Below are 20,593 nucleotides of genomic sequence, written 5' to 3'. Positions count from 1 at the left end.
AATGTTGCTACAAATTATGTCAAAGAGTGTTCTGCCAATGTTTCTTCTAGAAGTTTTATGCATTTTGATCTTACATTTAGATCTTTAATCCATTTTGAGTTTATTTTTGTATATGGTATTAGAGAATGTTGCAGTTTCATTCTTTTGCATGTAGTTGTCCGGTTTTCCCAGCACCACTTACTGAAAAGTTTGTCGTCTTTTCTCCATTGAATATTTTAGACTCCTTTGTCGTAGATGGACCACAGGTTTATTTCTGGGCTTGCTATTCTCTTCCACTGGCCTCTGTGTCTGTTTTTGTGCCAGTATCATACTGTTTTACTGTAGAAATAAAATGGACTTTTGTAGTGTATCCTACAGCCTTGCTGAATTTACTAGTTTCAGGAGGTTTTTTTGGTTTTGTTATTTTTTTTTGTTTGTTTTAGATTCTTTGGGGTTTCCTACATACTCAGTCATGTTATCTGCAGATAAGGACAGTTTTATTTCTTCCTTTTTGATCTGTATCCCTTTTCTTTCCTTCTTTTTTTTTTTTTTTTTGCATGTATTGCAGTGGATAGAAGCACTACGTTGAATAAGAATGGCAAGGGCAGATATCTTTGTCTTGTTCCTGATCTTAAGGGGGCAAGCATTAAGTCTTTTACCATTAATTATAAGGTTAACTGTAGGGTTTGTGTGTGTGTGTGTGTGTGTGTGTGTGTGTGTATGTGAGTTTCAAGAAGTTTCCATCTATTTCTATTTTTCTGAGAGTTTCTAACATGAATGATTATTGAGTTTTTCAAATGCCTTTTCTGCATCCATTGATATGGTTATGTGGTTTTTCTTTAACTTGCTAATGTGTTGTATTACATTTGTTGATTTTCAAACATTGAAACAACTCTGCATCCCTGGAATAACTTCTACTTGGTCATAGTGTATAATTCTTTTTATATATTGCTGAATTCTTTTTGGTAATATTTTGTTAAGAATTTTTCTGTTTATTTTCATGGGAGATATTGATCTATACTTTTTTTTTTTGTACCATCTTTGTCTGGTTTTGATATCAAGGTAATAGGAGATTTGTATGAATGAATTGGAAAATATATTGAATTGAAATGAAGTATTTTCTCCTCTTCTGTTTACAAGAAGAGATTGTGTAGAATTGCTGTTAATTCTTTAAATTCTGATAGAACTTTCCAGTTAAGCCAGTTGGTCTAAAGAATTCTTTTTTGTGAATTTTAATATAAATCAATTTATTTAATAATTATATCACTATTCAAATTACGTATTTCATATTGGGTGAGTTGTGGTAGTTTGTGTTTTTTAGGAATTGGTCTGTTTTATCTAGGTTGTCAACTTTGTCTGTGCTAGTTTTCCATTTTCTTATTATCCTTTTGATGTCTGCATGGTCTGTAGTGATATCTCGTTTCATTGCTGATAGCTAGAGGTCTTTTCAGATAGCCAACTCTTTTTATTTTGTGTGTGTGTGTACTGTAGCTTATTAAACGTTGGGCTTTGAGTTTGTTTCAGATTTGTCACATTACAAACTATACTGTAACAACATTCATTTGAATTATTTGCTTAGAATCAAGCAATTCCCTGGAGTGGGATTTCTGGGTCAAAGGAGGTGAACATTTATATACTTTTACTTTCAAGCACCACATTTTCAGAAGAGAAAGCCAACTCTTTGTTTCATTTATTTTCTCTATTATTTTTCTCTTTTTAATTTTACTGATTTCTGGACTTTACTATTTCCTTCTTTCTACTTGCTTTGGGTTTATTTTGCTCTTCTTTTTCCAGGATCTTCAGTGGGAGCTTAGATTATCAATTTGAGACCGCTCCTCTTTTTTAATGTGTTCACTTAGTACTATAAATTTCTCTGTCAGCACTGCTTTAGCTGTGTCCCACACATTTTGATAGGTTTTATTTTCATTTTCAACTAATGTAGTGTATTTTTAAAATTCCCTTTGATGCTTCCTTTTTAACCCAGGGATTATTAGAAGTGTGCTGTTTAGTTTCCAAGTATTTGAAGATTTTCCTGTTATATCCTGTTACTGATTTCTAGTTTGATTCTATTGTGCTCAGAGAATACACTCTGAATGATTTAAAATATCTTAAATTTGTTTCATGACCCAGCCCAGGATATGATATAATTTGGTATATGTTCCATGGACACTTGAAAAGAAGGTATGTTTTGCTGTTATTTGGTGGAGTTGATTAGATTCTGTTAGTTAATGGTGTTGTTGAGTTCTTCTATATCTTTAACTGTTTGTCTACTTGTTTCATCAGTTATTGAGAGACTGATGTTGGAATCTCCAGCTGTAATTATAGTAGTAATCTTTTTCTTTTTTCATTTCTGTTAGTTTTTGCTTCATGTATTTTGCCCTTTTTTTTTTTTTTTTTTTTGGTGCATTCACATTTAGGATTGTTTTCTTGGTTGATTGACTGTTTTACAATTTTATAGTTTCCTATCTCTAGTAATTTTCTTTGCTTTGATGCCTACTTTATAATGTATTAATATAGCTGCTTGTGTTTTTTTGTATTAATATTTACATGTGTATGAACATTTTCTAACCTTTTACTTTGAACCTGCTATAATATATTTGAAGCGAGTTTCTTATAGACAGCATATGGTTGGGTCATGTTTTTTAATATACTCTGCCAATCTCTGTCTTTCAATTGGTTTGTTTAGGTTAATTACATTTAGTGTAGTGTAATGGTGTGTTGCGACTTAAGTCTGACATTTTATTTTGTGTTTTGTTTGTTCTTTCTCTTTTTAAAAAATTTCTGTTTTTTTCCCCTCTGTTCTCGGTTTCTTGAACATTACTAAAAATTCCATTTTGTTTTAATCTGTAGTACTTTTTAGTTGAGATATAATTGACATATGTATTTGTAGTATTTTTCACTGTCTCTTTGTATAGCTTTTTCAATGATTGCTCTAGATAGTACATTATGTATACCTATTTTATCATGGTTTTCTGGTGTCATGATTTTACCAGTTTGAGTGAAATATAGAAACATTATCACCCTTTTTATTCCTCCATGCTTTTCCATTGATAACATAATTGTCTTAAATATTTCTTTGACATATACTTAGAACCATACCAGACAGTTTTATAATTTTTACTTCAGTCATTAAACATAATTTAGAAAACTTGAGAGAAGAGGGAAAGCTTATTGTATTTACCCACACTTTTCTCTTTCTGTTGTTCTTTCTTTTTTCCTAATGTCCCAATATTCCTTTTTGATCACTTTTTTCTTTAGAGAATTCCCTTTAGCCATTATTTTAGGATAGGTTTGTTGATGACAAATTATTACAGCACCTCTTCATGTACCTGTTGGTCATCTGTATGTCTTCCTTGTTTATTCAGATCTTCTGCCCATTTTTCAGTCGGATTGTTCATTTGTTTGTTATTGAGTTGTATGTATTCTTTATAAATTTTGGATATTAGCCCCTTATCAGATACATGTTTGCAAATATTTTCTTCCATTCAGTAGGTTGCCTTTTCATTTTGTTGATTCCCTTTGCTGTGCAGAAGCTTTTTAATTTAACGTAGTCCTACATGTTTATTTTTGCTTTCATTGCATTTGCTTTTTGTTCAGATTCGAAAAATCATCACTAAGATCTATGTCAAGAAGCTTACTACTTATGTTTTCTTCTAGGAGTTTTACGGTTTCAGGTCTTATGTTCAAGTCTTTAATCCATTTTGAATTAATTTTTGTGTATGGTGTAAGATATTGGTCATTCTTTTGCTTGTGGCCATCCAGTTTTTGTAGCACAGTTTATTGGGGGAGAATGTCCTTTCCGCATTTTATATTCTTCTCTCGTTTGTAGTAAATTAAATGACCCTGTGTGCGTGGGTTTATTTCTGGGCTCTCTATTCTGTTCCATTGATCTGTGTGTCTGTTTTTATGCCCATATTGTAGTGTTTTAAGTACTGTTGCTGTGTAATATCGTTTGAAATCAGGAAGTGTGTTGCTTCCCACTTTATTCTTCTTTCTCAGGATTGCTTTGTACTCTTAGGTCTTTTGTAGTTCTATACAAATTTTTGGATTACTTTTTCCATTTCTGTGAAATATGCCATTGGCATTTTGGTAGGGATTGCATTGACTCTGTAGATTGTTTTGGGTAGTATGGGCATTTTAACAATATTGATTCTTCCTACTCATGAGCATGGAATATCTTTCCATTTGTTTGTGTCTTCTTCAATTTCTTTCATTAATGTCTTACTGTTTTTAATATATAAAATTTTCACCTCCTTGGTTATATTTGTTCCTGGGCATTTTATTCTCTTTGATGCAGTTGTAAATGGGGTTGTTTTCTTAATTTCTCTCTCTGATAGTTTGTGTATAGAAATGCAACAAATTTTTGTGTATTGATTTTGTATCCTGCAACTTTGCTGAATTTGTTTATCAGTTCTAACAGTTTTTAGATGAAGTCTTTAGGATTTTCTATGATGTCATTTGCAAATAGTGACAGTTTTACTTCTTTCCAGTTTGGGTGCCTTTTACTTCTTTTTCTTGCCTTATTGCCCTGGCTAGGACTTTGAACACTATGTTGAATAAAAATGGTGAGAGTGGTCATCCCCATTTTGTTCTTGATTTTAGAGGCAAAGCTTTCCGTTTTGAGTATAATGTTAGCTGTGAGCTTGTCATACATAGCTTTTATTATGGCAAGGTATGTTCCTTCTGTACTTGCTTTGTTGAGAATTTTTATCATTAATGGATGCTTAATTTAGTCAGATGCATCTACTGAAATAACCATAAGATTTTTATTCTTCATTTTATTAAGACAGTGTATCACATTGACTTATTTGCAGATGTTGAACCATTTTCCATCTCTGGAATTATCTCATGCAATCTTGGTATATGATCCTTTTAATGTATTGTTTAGTTTGGTTTGCTAAATATTTTGTTGAGGATTTTTGCATCTGTGTTCATCAAGGATGTTGGCCTCTAACTTTCTTCTCTTGTGATAATGCTTTTCTGGTTTTGGTTTCAGGGTAATGCTGGCCTCATAAAATAAAGTTAGTAGAATTTCCTCCTGTTTCGTTTTTTGGAAGAGCTTGAGAAAGATTGTTAATCATTCTACTTTGGTTGTTTGGTAGAATTCACTAGTGAAGCCATCTCTCCTGGCAGTTTTTTTTGGAGGTTTTTGATTACTGATGCAGTCTCTAGTAATTGGTCTGTTCACATTTTCTATTTCATCATGATTCAGTCTTGATGAGTTACATGTTTTTCAGAGTTTATCCATTTCTTCTAGGTTGTTCAGTTTGTTAGAATGTGATTGTTCATAGTAGTTTCTTATGATCCTTTATATTTCTGTGTTTTCAGTTGTAATATCTCTTCTTTTGTTTCTGAGTTTATTTATTTGAGCTTTCTCTTTTTTTTTTTTTTTTGGCGAGTCTAGCTAAAGGCTTGTCAGTTTTGTTTATCTTTCCGAAGGACCAGCTCTTAATTTCATTGATCTTCTCTATTGTCTTTTCAGTCTCTGTTTAATTTATTTCTGCTCTAATCTTTGTTATTTCCTTCCTTATCCTAGCTTTGGACTTTGTTCTTTTTCTAGTTCCTTGAGATGTTAAGTTAGGTTGTTTGAGACTTTTCTTGTTTCTTGAGGTTGGTATTTGAGCTTCACTCTCAGAGCTCCTTTTGCCACATCCCACAAATTTTTATATATTTTCATTTTTGTTTGTTCCTAGGTACTTTTTGATTTTTCTTTTTATTTCTTCTGTAACCCATTGATTGTTCAGTAACATGTTGTTTAACTGTCACATATTTGTGAATTTTCCAGTTTTCTTTATGTAATTAATTTCTAGTTTCATACAGTTGGTTGGAAAATATGCTTTATATGACTTCAGTTCTCTTAAGTTTATTAAGACCTGTTTTGTGGCCTAATGTGTGATCTATCCTGGAAAATATTTCATGTGCAATTGAGAATAATTGTAGTCTGTTGCTTTTGAATGGAATGTTCTGTATATGTCTGTTAAGTCTGTCTGGTTTAGTGTATCATTTAAAGCATATGATTCCTTACTGATTTTCGGTTTGGATAATCTACCCATTAGTGAAAGTGAGGTATTAAAGTCCCCTACTATTATTATACTGCTGTCTATTTCGACTTTTAGGTCTGTTTATGTATTTAGGTGCTCATATGTTGGGTGCATAAATATTTACAAACGTATCCTCTTGGTGGATTGACCCTTCTGTCATTATGTAATGCTCAACTTTGTCTTTTACTACAGTTTTTGTTTCAAAGTCTTTTTTTTTTTTTCGATATAAATATAACCACACCAGCCTCTTTTGGTTTCTATTTGCATGGAATATGTTTTTCCATCCCTAGATCTTCAATGTTTGTGTGTTTTTACATCTGAAGTGGGTCTCTTGTAGACAGCATACAGATGGGTCTTGTTTTTTCTAAATCCATTTAGCCCCTTTATGTCTTTTGTTGAGATAATTTAGCCCATTCACATTTAAATAATTACTGATAAGTATGTACTTTTCATTTTGTTAATTGGTTTCTGGATGCTTTTGTATTTCCTCTCTATTCCTTTTTTCTTATCTTGCTCTATTCCTTTGTGGTTTGATGGCTTTCTTTAGTGGTATACTTATATTCCTTTCTCTTTATCTTGTGTGTGTTTTTTTCCCAAGTGTGTTTGTAATTGCTTATTGAAGCATTTTAATCACGATTGGTTTAAAAAATCTTTGTCAGATAACTGCAACATCTTTGTCATCTCAGTGTTGTTGTTTATTGATTATCTTTTAAAATTCTTCTTGGGATCTTCCTGGTTCTTGGTATAATGAATGATTTTTATTTGAAACATTTGACAGTTGGATATTATGTTTTGAGATTCTAGGTCATATTTCAACTTTCTGTTTTTGTGGCTTAAGGGAATATGTATCACCTTGTTATTGCCAGGTGGAGGTAAAAGTCCAGCTTCCCAACTTGGCCTTCGTTGGAGTGGGTGGGGCCACTGTGTTTGACAGCAGTAGAGTGATTATTGCCTAAAAGTTTTCTGTCCTGCTGGGATTAGACATTTCTCATTCTTTAACTAATGAGAGCACACCTTTTTGTTGGGGATTTCTTTTGTCTGTGCCCATTTGCGTTTTCTAGGTTGCTGGCTTCTTCAGCTCTAAGTTTGGGATATAGGAGGCAATACAAAACCCAGGCAAAAATTACTTAGGTCCTGTAGTTCCTAGCCTATCTGCCTTCTCTTCACCTTTTAGGGTCTTCTCATTTTTGTTTTATATGTTACATCTAGAGTTTTTAGTTGTACTTATCAGGAGGAATAGGAAAAATTACATCTACTTATCTTCCCAGAAGAGTAAGTTGTACATTTTTTTAAAAAAAAGTTAACAGTAGATCTTAGGGATCATTTCATATTTGTTCATAAATTCCATACTTAATCTTTTCCTTAAATTATTGCATTGTATTTCATTTTATAAATGTATCATAATTTAACTAGTCCCTACTGATGAGCATTAAGGCTGTTTTCAATCTTTTGCTATTATAAACAGTGCTTCAGCAAGTAATGTCATATATATATATATCAATTTGCGTGTATCCAGTGCAGCTAAAAGATAACTTCCTATGTTGTCATCCCTTTCTTCTTAGGGAGCTATATGTTCCTTTGATAGAAGAGTTACTTTGTCCTGAAAGAAATTAGAATATTTCATTTTAGACAGTTCTAATTGTGAAAAAGTCACTCCTCATGTGATACGTGCTTTACATCTACCTTCACACAATTTCCCTCACTGATTCTAGTTCTAACTGGGGTTGAAGTTAGGACAAATCCAACCCCTCTTCCTTACAGAAACCCTCGGATATTCAAAGACGAGAGTCTTTTACACTTCACGTCTTCTGTTCTCTCTAAACAGTTTGAGTCATTTTAGTCATTTCTCATGGCTTCTAGATATTGTGAATAAGATCTGGTTTGTTGAAGACACCTTTACACTTGGACAGCTTGAGGGGAACAGAACATCGTAGTCCATATGTGGACTGATTGTTGCAATAGAACAGGCATCGGCAGAAAAGATTTTGGAACAGCCCTATCAAAATTTGAGTTATGTTCTCAGAGCCACTTCCATGCCTTCCTTGCATGGAGTTGATAGTATTTCTTGTCTGAATGAATGCACTTATAAACTAATGAATTAATGATTACTAAGCTTATACTTGACTTAAATCCCCAAATTTGTTTGCATGTGCTTCTGCTTATGATTCTATACTTTTATGGTTGATTGGGGGGACATGTGGCAGAACTTTACATTTGTCCCTGTTTAACTTCATGTCATTAGAGTTCTCCAGTCTTCCAGCATTTTCACATCATTCTGGATACTAATTCTGTTCTTTCACGTTTTGTCTCTCCCTCTCAACGTCATGTCATCTGTAGATTTTTCCTGTGTGCCAGGAATATATTTATCTGAGTATTTAAACGGCGTATATTATATTCACATTAAAATATTCATAAGATCTTAAAAAAAAAAGATAACTTCCTGGAAGTAGATTTGCTGGGTCAAAGGGTATGTGTACTTTACATTTTGATAGATAATTCTAAGAGGCCTTCTACAGAGATCTGAATCACCCTGAATATTGTCTGTATGGGCAAGAATCCTGCTCATATGAGACAACTGGAGCTCAAAAGTTTATTTTGAAACATTAGATCATAGTATGCAACTCTGATGTTATTTGTATGGAACCTTCCAGGATTTCTTGAATAATTGTTCAAATAAAATTTTCTAAAATATAATGAAAATATTTATTTTGACCAGTAATCTCACCTGAAAGAGGTTTTTAGATAGTTACTATGTATATTATATTTGGTATTAAGTTTTATAATTCTTCATTCTACCCAAATAAACTTATATTTTCTTCAGTAGATTTCTCTGCAGATATTAAATTGTCATTTGGGTCTGAATTACGTTCTTGTGGCTGATGATGTTAAGCAATGTATCAATTAAGCAATTATTCTCAATTTAATTTAAATTTTTCTTCATTTAAATGCATTTTCTCCATTTAAAAGACATTTCTGGTGGGTTTGATTGTTATTGTTCACTAGTTTATTGTTATGATTTCCAACTCAGATTTCTCCAAGGAATTTTTCTTTTTCTGTTTAAATCAGTGAGAATGATGGACAGGCTGCTAATTTTATCATTTTTAATGCACTCCTGCTGTATATATATAATGGGTAATTTTGTCTTCATTTCTTTTCTCGACACAATGTCCATATTGTTGTGTACGTTAGTAATTTATTCTTTTTTTTAAACATTTTTTATTGAGTTATAGTCATTTTACAGTGTTGTGTCAAATTCCAGTGTAGAGCACAGTTCTTCAGTTATACATGAACATACATATATTCATTGTCACATTCTTTTTTGCTGTGAGCTACCACAAGATCTTGTATATATTTCCCTGTGCTATACAGTATAATCTTGTTTATCTATTCTACATATGCCTGTCAATATCTACAGATTTTGAACTCCCAGTCTATCCCTTCACACCCCCCTCCTCTTTGGCAACCACAACTTTGTATTCTATGTCTATGAGTCTGTTTCTGTTTTGTATTTATGTTAATTTGTCTTTGTCTTTTCTTTCTTTCTTTCTTTTTTTTTTTTTTTTTTTAGATTCCACATATGAGCGATCTCATATGGTATTTTTCTTTCTCTTTCTGGCTTACTTCACTTAGAACGACATTCTCCAGGAACATCCCTGTTGCTGCAAATGGTGTTATGTTGTCGGTTTTTATGGCTGAGTAGTATTCCATTGTATAAATATACCACATCTTCTTTATCCAGTCATCTGTTGATGGACATTTAGGCTGTTTCCATGTCTTGGCTATTGCAAATAGTGCTGCTATGAACATTGGGGTGCAGGTGTCTTTTTGAAGTAGGGTTCCTTCTGGATATATGCCCAGGAGCGGGATTCCTGGGTCATATGGTAAATCTATTCCTAGTCCTTTGAGGAATCTCCGTACTGTTTTCCACAGTGGCTGCACCAACCTGCATTCCCACCAGCAGTGTAGGAGGGTTCCCTTTTCTCCACAGCCTCTCCAGCATTTGTCATTTGTGGACTTTTGAATGATGGCCATTCTGACTGGTGTGTAGTTTATTCTTTTTTATTGCTATGTAGTATTCTATTATATGAGCAGACCACAGTTTGTCCATTCTTCTGTAGAATGCATTGTTCTAGCTTTTGGTTATTATGAATAAGGCAGCTATAACATTTTATATGTGCTGTTTGGTGGACGTTATCATGCTATATCTTTAATATCTTTTAATCAGGATTGTTTTAATCTCACAAAATTGTCAGATTTATTTCTTACTTTGTTTACTTTCCCCTACTTTCCCTGAGATGGTAATCTCTTAAAACTCATTTAAGATAGAGGCTTTGATTTTGGATCATGAATATAATTGTGACAAAGAAATAAGAGTGAGTTGGAAAAAAAAAAAGAAAAAAAAAGAAAAAAAAAAGAATGGATTGGTATATAATTGCTGGAGGGCAAATTAAATATGGCATGTTACCCTTTTAACTGCATAGAATTCTGTAGGACTGTCCTATTCCTCAAAATTGGTATCTGACATCCCCACCCCCCACTGCCCCCTCTCCCCCGCAACAGAGTCTTTGGCAGAGATAACCACCGTTTCCAACTCTAGTGCCCTCCGCATTCCTAATCTTTGGTGCCTCCTGTAGCATCACTAGCTGAGTTGTCACAACAAACTCATCTGTTCTGCTCTTTGGTACTGCCAGGCCACCTTAGTTAAGACCATTTTAGCCTTTATTATAATTACCACTAACCATATAATGTGTATACATTGAAGGTATACATGTGACTATCTTTTTAAAATGGACTTATATGCAGTTAATTATAGTTAATAGTGGGAATTAGTTTTCTTTAGTCAATTTATATGCTGTAATTTGGAAACTTTTGCCAGTGACTGAGAAGTTTTACCCCACAGTGCTCTCATATGTGGTGCTTAGATATATTTGGTAATATCATAAAAATATTAGTGAATAGTTTTTCTTTTACTTGGTTAAATGCATGATTACTCACTGTAATTTTTGAATTAAAATAATATTCCATTTTATCATATTATGAGACAGTTGAGATATGGTTTAATAATGCATTTTCCTTCCCCTCCAACCATGGACAAAAGTTACCAAGCATCATTTATATATAATTAATTCAGTATCATTTCCTTTTTCTTAAAAAAGATGGCATTTTCCTTGTGCTTAAAATGTAAAACTTTCCCTATTTTTTTTGCTTTCTTTTCTTAAAAATCCACTGGGGGTGACACTGTTTTTGCTGATACACAGCTTTAACAGGTATGACTTCTAAGTGTCATGTTGGACTCTACAGGTGTGCTGAACTTTCCAGGGGAAAAAATTTCCAGACTGATTTTCCTACACTTGCTTGATCCAGTTTTGTGAATATCTTATGAAAATTAGTGACCTTTAAGGTTTAAAGTAGTCTTTGTATCAAAAACAAGTTTGCCAAAATTATTGCACCTATATTTCAAAAAGAAGTTTTGAGTGTTTTCTTCAGAAATATTACTGCTGTCTATCTCTGGCTTTCTGCATCATTTCTTTGTGTATAGTTTTCTGTGTTATTTATATTTGTATGCATGTGCCTGTATATACATTTCTGTTATTTTTAACATACGTTTTAAAAAACTGATATATGTTCCTTACCAGGCTTTTTCCAAACTGTGTTCCATGAAATATATTAATCTGAGATGCTGAGCAGAGTGGCATAAAAAAGGTTTCCAAATAAGTTTACTGTATCCCCCTTTGAGAGATTCACAATGCTTATTAGCATATTAAATGTTCTAGTGTTATGCAGTAAAGAAGTCTGTTTATGTCAGCATCTCCTAGAGGTATTTGAGTGTGGGACCCTTCATATCACACAGGAGTGTTCTGGGGATACTGATTTGGAAAATCCTGTAAAAAAACCAAGTAAAGTTTTCTTGGTGGTATTTTAACACATCAAATAAAATTGATTAAAAGTGATAACATTTTCAAGAAGTTAAAGCATTTAGCTATACTGTACTTGGGCTGTATTGTCTTATAGAAGTTACATTTTGAAATAGAGCAATGTTGTTGTTTTTTTGTTTTTTTTTTTTTTTTGTATTATCTCTTTCAGTACTTTTGATGGTTTTGACGAATTTGTGAAACTACCGTGAAAATGCTACTTTTTGTTGGAAAGAGCCTTTTGTTGTTATTGTCAATCTTTGCTCGATTGTTTCTCTTCTATAAGAATTTGCTTGTGTCTTTAAAAAACACATTTACTGTTTCAGATAGCGTGACACAGGAAAGGAGGCCTCCCAAACTTGCCTTTATGTCAAGAGGTGTTGTGGACAAAGGTTCATCCAGTCATAATAAACCAAAGGTTACGGGTATGGATTAATAGAATACAGTTCTTAGTTATTTACATGATAATTTGATTTGCAATGTCATTGAAAAAAGATTAATGGTATTACTCCTTAATGTATATGTAGACATTCTTCTTTCAAACAATTTTAGTAGTTTACTGAAAAATGTTTATACATGGTGTTGTTTAAGCCACGATTTCTCAACGTTTTTTAATTGATGAAAAGTTTCCTGGGAGGACTTTGTCTTTTTCTGGTCCATATTAGCTGGTTTTCGGAATTCCCTATTTGTAACATTCGTACATAGAGTTTAGAGCTGCAACGGTACAAAATAGTCATGTATGGGTAATGTAATGTAGGATAAAGTATACTAGAGATTATGTGGATTTCTCTAGCTAGAGGTGGCACAAATTAAAATCCCAGACTGGTAGGCAAAAATTTTTATCTCTCTTCCAGAAACTCCCTCACAGTACATGTGGAGTTCTTAGTTCTTCTTTTTTGGTTAGCTTCCACATATTCCATAGATTTATAGGGTAGAATTTATCCAAGCTAAACAACTCATTTAAAAAGCTGTAAGAATTGTTCTTAACTCTGATGTAGGTTAGGAAAAGAATATTTTTTTCCTCAGTTATCTAGTGAACAAAACCTTTTCAGCTCATTTAAAAGGAAATTGTACTTTAAGAAATGTTTTATGTGACATTGGACCCTGGGAGACTTAGAATTAAATAGAATATATAAATAATAGTATTTTTTATGTTAACCTATAGATCTAGATAGGATAGGTCAAACTTGCTCCTTTCACTTAAATGTAAATAGCCTACAGAGCTTCTTAAGACATGTGTAACACTTAGGTGGTAGCAGATCTTAGTTACAGGTATAAAGTGTAGAGTTATCTGCTTTAAATTGAGAAGGAAATCAGATTTTATATGAGTTCTGGATGCCCGAGTGTTCTCAGCTGTGGCATGTCCTCTTAGTACTGAGGCAAGGGAGTGTCTTGCACTGTCTGTGACATAGCTACACTAGCATTTTCTTATAGTTAATAAATTTAATATGTGAAAAATAATACTTCACTTTTTCTGAGACATGAAGAAATTCAGCAAGGAATTTGATGACTACCAATCCCGAAGTGTTTAAACCTTAAATCTTTTAAACTTGAATTGTGTATCAGTTTATATACACTTGAAGATTACCTTCTTTTGAGGGCAGCTGTTTTAAAATAATATGTTAAATTTGTGAACCAATAAGTTCAGCAAATGAAACTGGGGAATGGTTATTTTGACACTTGGAAATAAGCCATAGAACATGAAATGATTTCTTAATGCAGTTTGTTTTTAAAAAAAAAAAAAAGAGCAGGCTTCTCTTGACTTCCTGTTTTACTGTCATATTGTATCTTGGGCTGAAGAATCCTTTTGACATTGCAAAAGTGATTACCAGATTTTTAAAAGCTTAAGACACTAATAAAATATATTGTGCTTGTATACATCTGTTGGTTGTGTAAATAATTGTTAACACCATATGGATATTAATTTCTCTTACAGAAAAACTTTCACACCAGGTTGACTTTATTTTTAAAATAAACTTTTCTTGTTCCATAGGATCTACCTCAGACCCTGGAAATAGAAGCAGATCTGAATTATTTTATACCTTAAATGGGTCTTCTGTTGACTCACAACCACAATCCAAATCAAAAAATTCATGGTACATTGATGAAGGTAATCTAAAATTTTAGTATTCTTTATAATGATGTTTTGCTTTTAACCCACGAGAGAAAAAATAGCTTTTTCACCAACATATGTAGTTTTTGGAAACAGAATGAGTAGATAATTTTTTAGTTAATATTGCTAAATTAAAATATTATACACAGTTTGAACTGTACTGCTGTTAAGATTAATGTAACATTTAGAAAATGTATTAGCAGCTTGTTCTCTGCACCTCACTAACCTGTTTAGGGTAGACGATACCTAGAATCAGTTGAGTTATTTAAAGACTACTATCTTGATATCTTTAAACACTCCTTTTTAAAAACAGTACCTTCCCTTTGTTCTGGGATACCATTTCCTTCTGGTTTGTTTGTTTGTTTGTTTATTTATTTATTTATTTATTTAGGTTTATCTATTCAACAGTTATTTACTGAGTGGTTGCTGTGTGCCAGAAACAGATGTAGAATTGCAATCTTGATGAGTGCAATGAAGGTATATGATGCTGTGAGAGTACATTAAGGGATGCTTTTACTTATGGAACTCAGGGATATTTCTAAGAGGAAGTGACCTGAACTTAGATTTACCAGAGGAGGGATGGATAACAAATTGAAATGGGAGAGAAGAACCTTGTAGGCAGGAAAAATAGCATATGTAAAGGCCTTGTGGTAAAATGGAGCCTGGTGTTTGTCAAGGGCTAAAAAGAGCTGGAGTAGCCAGAACAGAGAGATAGAACGTTTTATGAGATGAGAACAGAATGGCAAACAGGGCCAAGGCATGTGGAGCCCGGCATGCCCTGTTAAAGGAAAGGGGAAGCCCCTGAAGGATTTTCAGCAAGGCGTTGCCTTTTGAAAAGATCGTTCTGGCTGCAGGATGGACAGTGGATGGAAGCAGGGCCTGTGTTAACACATGGACCCTGTTGAAGGCTGTTGATGGGCTCAGCTGTAGATTGTAGTAGCTGGGGTTAGACTTGTTGGGGAAGAGAAGGGGAGACGTAGTTGGCTGTGAGACATTTAGAAAGTGAACTGACGGGATTCACAGATTCAAAGTGAGAAGTAAGGAAGAAAGAGAAGTGAGTGATGACTCCTGGTTTTCGGGCTTGCGTATTTAGGTGATTGTGGAGGAAGGTGATGGATTTGCTTTGAATATGTTGAGTTTGAGGGGCCTTTTAAACTTCCTAGAGGTGATGTGTCAAGTAAGCACTGGCATATATAGATCTAGTGCTTAGAAGAGATGATAAGAGAGAAATAAATTCGTAGGTTGCCTTCACATATGTGGTGGTGAATAATATCACCCATGGAGAAAGTGGGAATGGAGGATGTGGGTTTAGGCTGAGCCTTGAGGAGCATAATGGCCGGGAGGAGGATAATCCTTCAGAGGAGATAGAGAAAAGGTAACCAGAGGGATGTGGGGAAACCCAGGAGGATGTTGGGTCAAGAAGCCCAAGGAGCTAATGGACACCAGTATTGCTTCCGAGAGGGCAAACAAGATAAAGACCAAACAAATAGTCATTGGATTTAGCCAATGGAAGTCTCTGATGGCCTTAGTGAGTTATGTTTTTGTGGAGCGAGGAAATGGAGGCACAGTCCTGTTGCCTAAAATATAAGTTTGGGCTTCATCCTGGACTTCCTCTCTCTCTCACTCTCTCATTAGTCACATCCAGATGTCACCAAGTCCCCTGGGTTTCTTCCTCTTTAATAAGTAACACTAGAATCTTTCCTCTCTTCTTCATTTCTGAAACCACTCCCTTAGTTCAGATCCTTTTTCTTTTTTTGCTGTCTGGATTAATATAGTGACCTTCTAACTGGTTCTAAAAGACCTAAATGGACATATAAAATAATGAAATTTGTACGGAGTAGGCCTTCATCCGTAAACTAGAAAATAGAAGTAATTTAGTTGTAAAAGAACATTGTTTCTGTAATTGATTTTACTTACACATTCCACAAGCTATTCTCTACAACATTTACTTCATGTATTCAATTTTTTTTCAAATATTGAGTTATTTTCTTGGGTTAATGGCTATACCAAATATTAGGGATCCAACCATGGAAAAGACTAACAGAATTTCTGGTCATAAGGAGCTTATACTCTAGTTGATATGGTAGACAGTGAATGTGTAGACAGACAAGGTAATAATTGTGACATGTTCAGTGAAGGCAATGAACAAGGTGATAGCAGCTGGTGGGAAGCCAGCCACCATAGAGTGGTTTGGAAGAGACTCTTTGAGGAAATGATATTTACACTGAGATCTGGGTAATGTGGATGAACCTGCCAGAGAGAGAGCTTGAGAGGAGCATTTTAGGCAGAGGAAATAGTAAAGGCAAAGGCCCTGAGGTGAGAAAATATATTTGGGGAACGGGAAGTAGGTTCGAGTGGCCACAGTGGGGTAAGCAAGGGAAAGAGGTATATGGAACAAGTTCGGAGAGGTAGGTAGGAGCTAGGTTACCTAAGACCTTGTAAGTCTTGGTAACAAGTTGAACACTTATTGTGAGAATACTGGAAAGCCATTGAAGGTTTTAAACAGAGGAATGATACAGGATCACATGGGATCTTTAAATTTTAAAAAGATCTCACTAGTTGTTCTGTGGTAATTAGATTGGAGAGGGGCAAGAAGAGGGACAGAGAGACCAGCTAAGAGACTGGCTGCAGGTGACAGTTGATGGTGGCTTCGACTAGGAAGGTGATGGTCGAGGTTAAGAGAAGTGGACAAATTTGAGATATATTTTGGAGATAGAAACAACAGAACTTGCTTTATGGAATTGAGGGTTGGGCTTGGGGGGTTGAGGATTTGAGAAAGAAGAGTAACTTTAAAAAAAATCTTAGATTAAGTATTATTACCAAATCTTAAATGGATAACGTATAAACTATAGTGAACACCCATGTAGTTACCGCTCACTTTAAGAAAAAGAATTTTATCATTCCCTTTGAAACCCCCGTGGTGCCTCTTCCTAGTGTCATCCTTTTCACTCTCTCCTCTGAGCTACTGTCAGCTTTAATTTAGTGTTTGTCCTTCTCTTGGTTTTCATTTTAGCCTTATGAGTTTGTATATCTAAACAGCATATTGTTAGTTCTGCATAGTTTTGAGCTTTATATACAGGAATCACACTGTATGTGTATTGTGTAATTTCCTCCCTCAACATTATGTTCCTAAGATTCATCCAAGTTAGTAGTATGTGATTATAATTTATTTGTTTTCATTGCTGTATGTTATTCCATTCCATTTCATTTCATTGCTGTGCAGTATTTAAATATACCACAATGTAATTATCCATTTGAACATCGATGTACATTTGAATTGGTTTTATCTTCCTGCTATTATTAACAGCTCTGCTATTCACATTCTTACCCATGTCTAGGAAATGTACCAAGAAGTGGAATTACTAGATGTGCACAAAATATGCATTTTTCCTTTAGTAAATAACGCCAAACTGTTTCCCAGAGTAGTCATACCAGTTTACACTCCCATCAGCTGTGTAAGGGGTATTGTTACTTCTCATCATTATCAACAGTATGTTCTAAGACCTTCAGCTTTTGAAATGATATCTCACGTTGGTTTTAACTTTATCTTTTGTGTTTATGTGAGGACACAAATCTTTTCATTAATTTGTTGGTGATTTAGATTTCTTTTTCTGTGAGTTGCCATTTCAGGTCTCTTGTCCATTTTTTCTTAGGTTTTTTTTTTCTTGATTTTTAAAAAAAAGTCTTAAGGGCCTTTTTCAAATTATAATTTTTTGTCAGAAATAAGAATTGCATATATTTTCTCCTTGTTTGTGACTTGCATTTTCATTCTTTCTTTTTATGAACAAGCAGCTCTTAATTTTAATGTGGTCATACTTGTCATCTTTTCTTTAATGGTGTATATACACACATGTTTAAGATAGTTCTCTCTACCCTAAAATCATACAGAACATTCTTCTGTATCGTCTTCTAAAATTTATCGTTTTGCCTTTGCCATTTGTCTTTAAGCCACCTGGAAATGGTTTTTGTAGGGGTCCAACTTAATTTAAAAAAAATGTATATGGGTAAGTGATTATCGGCACTGTTTAAGAAGTTTGTTCTTTCCCCACTGATCTGCAGTGTCTGCCTGGCAACTCTGTTAGTTATTTTAATGGAAGAGCTTTTGACTTTGGTTCTTTTTATTTTATGTTTGTTTTCTCTTTCATTAATTTCTGTTTTTTGTATTTATTCTTTCCTCTTGACTGCTTTTTGGCAGGTTATTCTGTTGTTTTTCTAACTTCCTAAGTTCTATGCTGAGTACAATAATATTACCTTTCTTTTTTTTTTTTTCTAAATTAAACCATTAAATCTGTGTATTACTTTTGTAAGTATTACTTTAGTTGTGCCCACAAGTGTTCATTTTTTTCTCTTTCTTTTTTCTTTATTTTTAAAAATTTGCATTATCATTTCTTCTTTGATTCTTTAGTTATCTAGAAGCATCTTAAATTTTTTGGTATCTTTCTGTATTGGTTTTTGTAACATAATTGTATTTTGGAGAAAGAATATAACCTATACAGTTCCAATTAATAACAGATTTTTTTTTTGTTTGAATAATTGGGTGCTATTTACTGAGACAGAAAAATTGAGAGGTGGGGAGGAGAATCTAGAACACTGTTTTGGAGATAGTAAGTTTGCAAGGCTTTTGAGAATTGTACTAGAAGTGGGCAAGTGGGCAGTTGGATGGAGATGTGTATATTAATTTTTAGAGATATAGGGCATATTTAATATTCTTGAATACATTTCTCTAATTAAGAAAAAAATTTTTTATAGTTGCTGAAGACCCTGCAAAATCGCTTACTGAGATACCTTCCGACTTTGGACATGCTTCACCACCACTGCAGCCTCCTTCCATGAACTCACTCTCCAGCGAGAACAGATTTCACTCTTTACCGTTTAGTCTGACAAAGATGTCCAATACCAATGGAAGTATTGGCCACAGTCCGCTTTCTCTGTCAGTGCAGTCTGTGATGGGAGAGCTGAACAATGCTCCCGTGCAGGAGAGTCCACCCTTGGCCGTGTCTTCTGGTAACTCACATGGCCTGGAAGTAGGCTCACTGGCAGAGGTTAAAGAGAATCCTCCTTTCTATGGGGTGATCCGTTGGATTGGGCAGCCACCAGGACTCAACGAAGTACTGGCTGGACTCGAACTGGTAATGTAATTTGACCTAGAAGTTGCATTTCTTTTCTATCTGGGGTTTTGTACAGGTTTTCCCTATTATATGCTCTTTGGTGAAATAGCTTATTTATCAAAAAGCCACCACTGGAGAAAAATTTCATTATCACGTTGCCTGACTTCCTTTGCCATCCATTAAGCATCTGATCCACTTGTTCCTAATTTTAGTTGATCTATGTTCAAGGAATGAGAATAGATTTTTAGGCAAATATGTTTAAGCTCATTATTTTAAATAGAATACCGTAAGGAGAGCAAACTGTTACCAGGTTTGTTTCTTTTTTCCTCACAGTCTCCCTCCCACAGCCAGTTCTAATATTTATATCATTGGTTTTAAGATTAATTACCATTTTTTAGTGGCCTTTTGAGATCTTTGGGAGAGGGAAAGATTTTCCCTTTGGAGATTAGAAAAGCATATTGTTTGACATTTCTTACTCAGGAAGGAGAATTTGAGTACCTTTAGCTTTTATTTAAATATATTTTTTTATTTGTTGGTTTGCGGGCTAGTGAATGCTATTTTTTTGAGGGGATTGTTAAAATAAATAGCCTCTTCTGCCCACCGTCATCTCCCCTACTGTTTTAATGGTTTTGGAAATGGTGCGGGAAAGTCAGTTAACCAGGGAAGGTTTAAGCGTGTATTTTGAAGGGAAATACATTGAGAATTTTATGCTGGAATATGAAATTAATTTATCAAATCAGTAGCTGTGGGCTGAAACTCTGGTTAGTCAACCTCTTTTCCTTGGCGGAGTTCTCTGTACATATATGGCGAGGGAATTCTGAGGAAGAGTAAACTGGAAGCTTTTTAGAAACTTTAGTTTTTGTATACTGTTTTTGCAGGATGCAGAATAATGCATGTCTAAGAATTTTGTTTCTCCCCAGGAAGATGAATGTGCAGGCTGTACAGACGGAACCTTTAGGGGCACTCGGTACTTCACTTGTGCCACGAAGAAGGCGCTGTTTGTTAAACTGAAATGCTGCAGGCCCGACTCGAGGTTTGCTTCCCTGCAGCCAGTTTCCAACCAGATCGAACGCTGTAACTCTTTAGGTATTTCTGTGCCTTTCATTTGTTTACCAGTTGGGGTGATTCTAGTTGTAATCTCATGCCATTTTGCAGTAGGTGGCAGTGAGTGTTTCTTTCTTGCTTGTTAATGTTCATCAAACTTTTAAATCAGAAAAAAATGATTACCTGGTATATAAGAAAGTTACAGTTATCCTAAGAGGGGACATTTAAAAAAAAGTATTAGCCAGGAAACCGTGTTTGAGACTTAAAAAGTGAAAAATAGTGGGATTTATTTTTTCTCCCCTGTTGATTATAGACGTTTAATTTTCAACAACCCAGGGGGTAGAAATTGAGATATGGGCTTCTTTTTGGCACTGACTTTCCTTTCATTGTATTGTT

General features: G+C 34.2%; 1 protein-coding gene across 2 annotated transcripts in view; it reads left to right on the top strand.

Moving 5' to 3' along the window:
• The window catches only part of CYLD (CYLD lysine 63 deubiquitinase), a 64,028-nt gene that overhangs the window by 24,918 nt on the left and 18,517 nt on the right, over nt 1-20,593 (top strand). For both annotated transcript variants that reach the window (XM_074370774.1, XM_074370775.1), the window contains exons 6-9: nt 12,259-12,357; nt 13,926-14,042; nt 18,795-19,174; nt 20,074-20,239. In XM_074370774.1, coding sequence (XP_074226875.1) covers nt 12,259-12,357; nt 13,926-14,042; nt 18,795-19,174; nt 20,074-20,239 — 762 coding nt within the window. The remainder of the gene's footprint in view (nt 1-12,258; nt 12,358-13,925; nt 14,043-18,794; nt 19,175-20,073; nt 20,240-20,593) is intronic.

This window comes from Camelus bactrianus, chromosome 9 (genome assembly GCF_048773025.1).
Source record: "Camelus bactrianus isolate YW-2024 breed Bactrian camel chromosome 9, ASM4877302v1, whole genome shotgun sequence".
Lineage (NCBI taxonomy): Eukaryota > Metazoa > Chordata > Mammalia > Artiodactyla > Camelidae > Camelus > Camelus bactrianus.
This window is presented reverse-complemented; position numbering and strand designations above follow the sequence as displayed.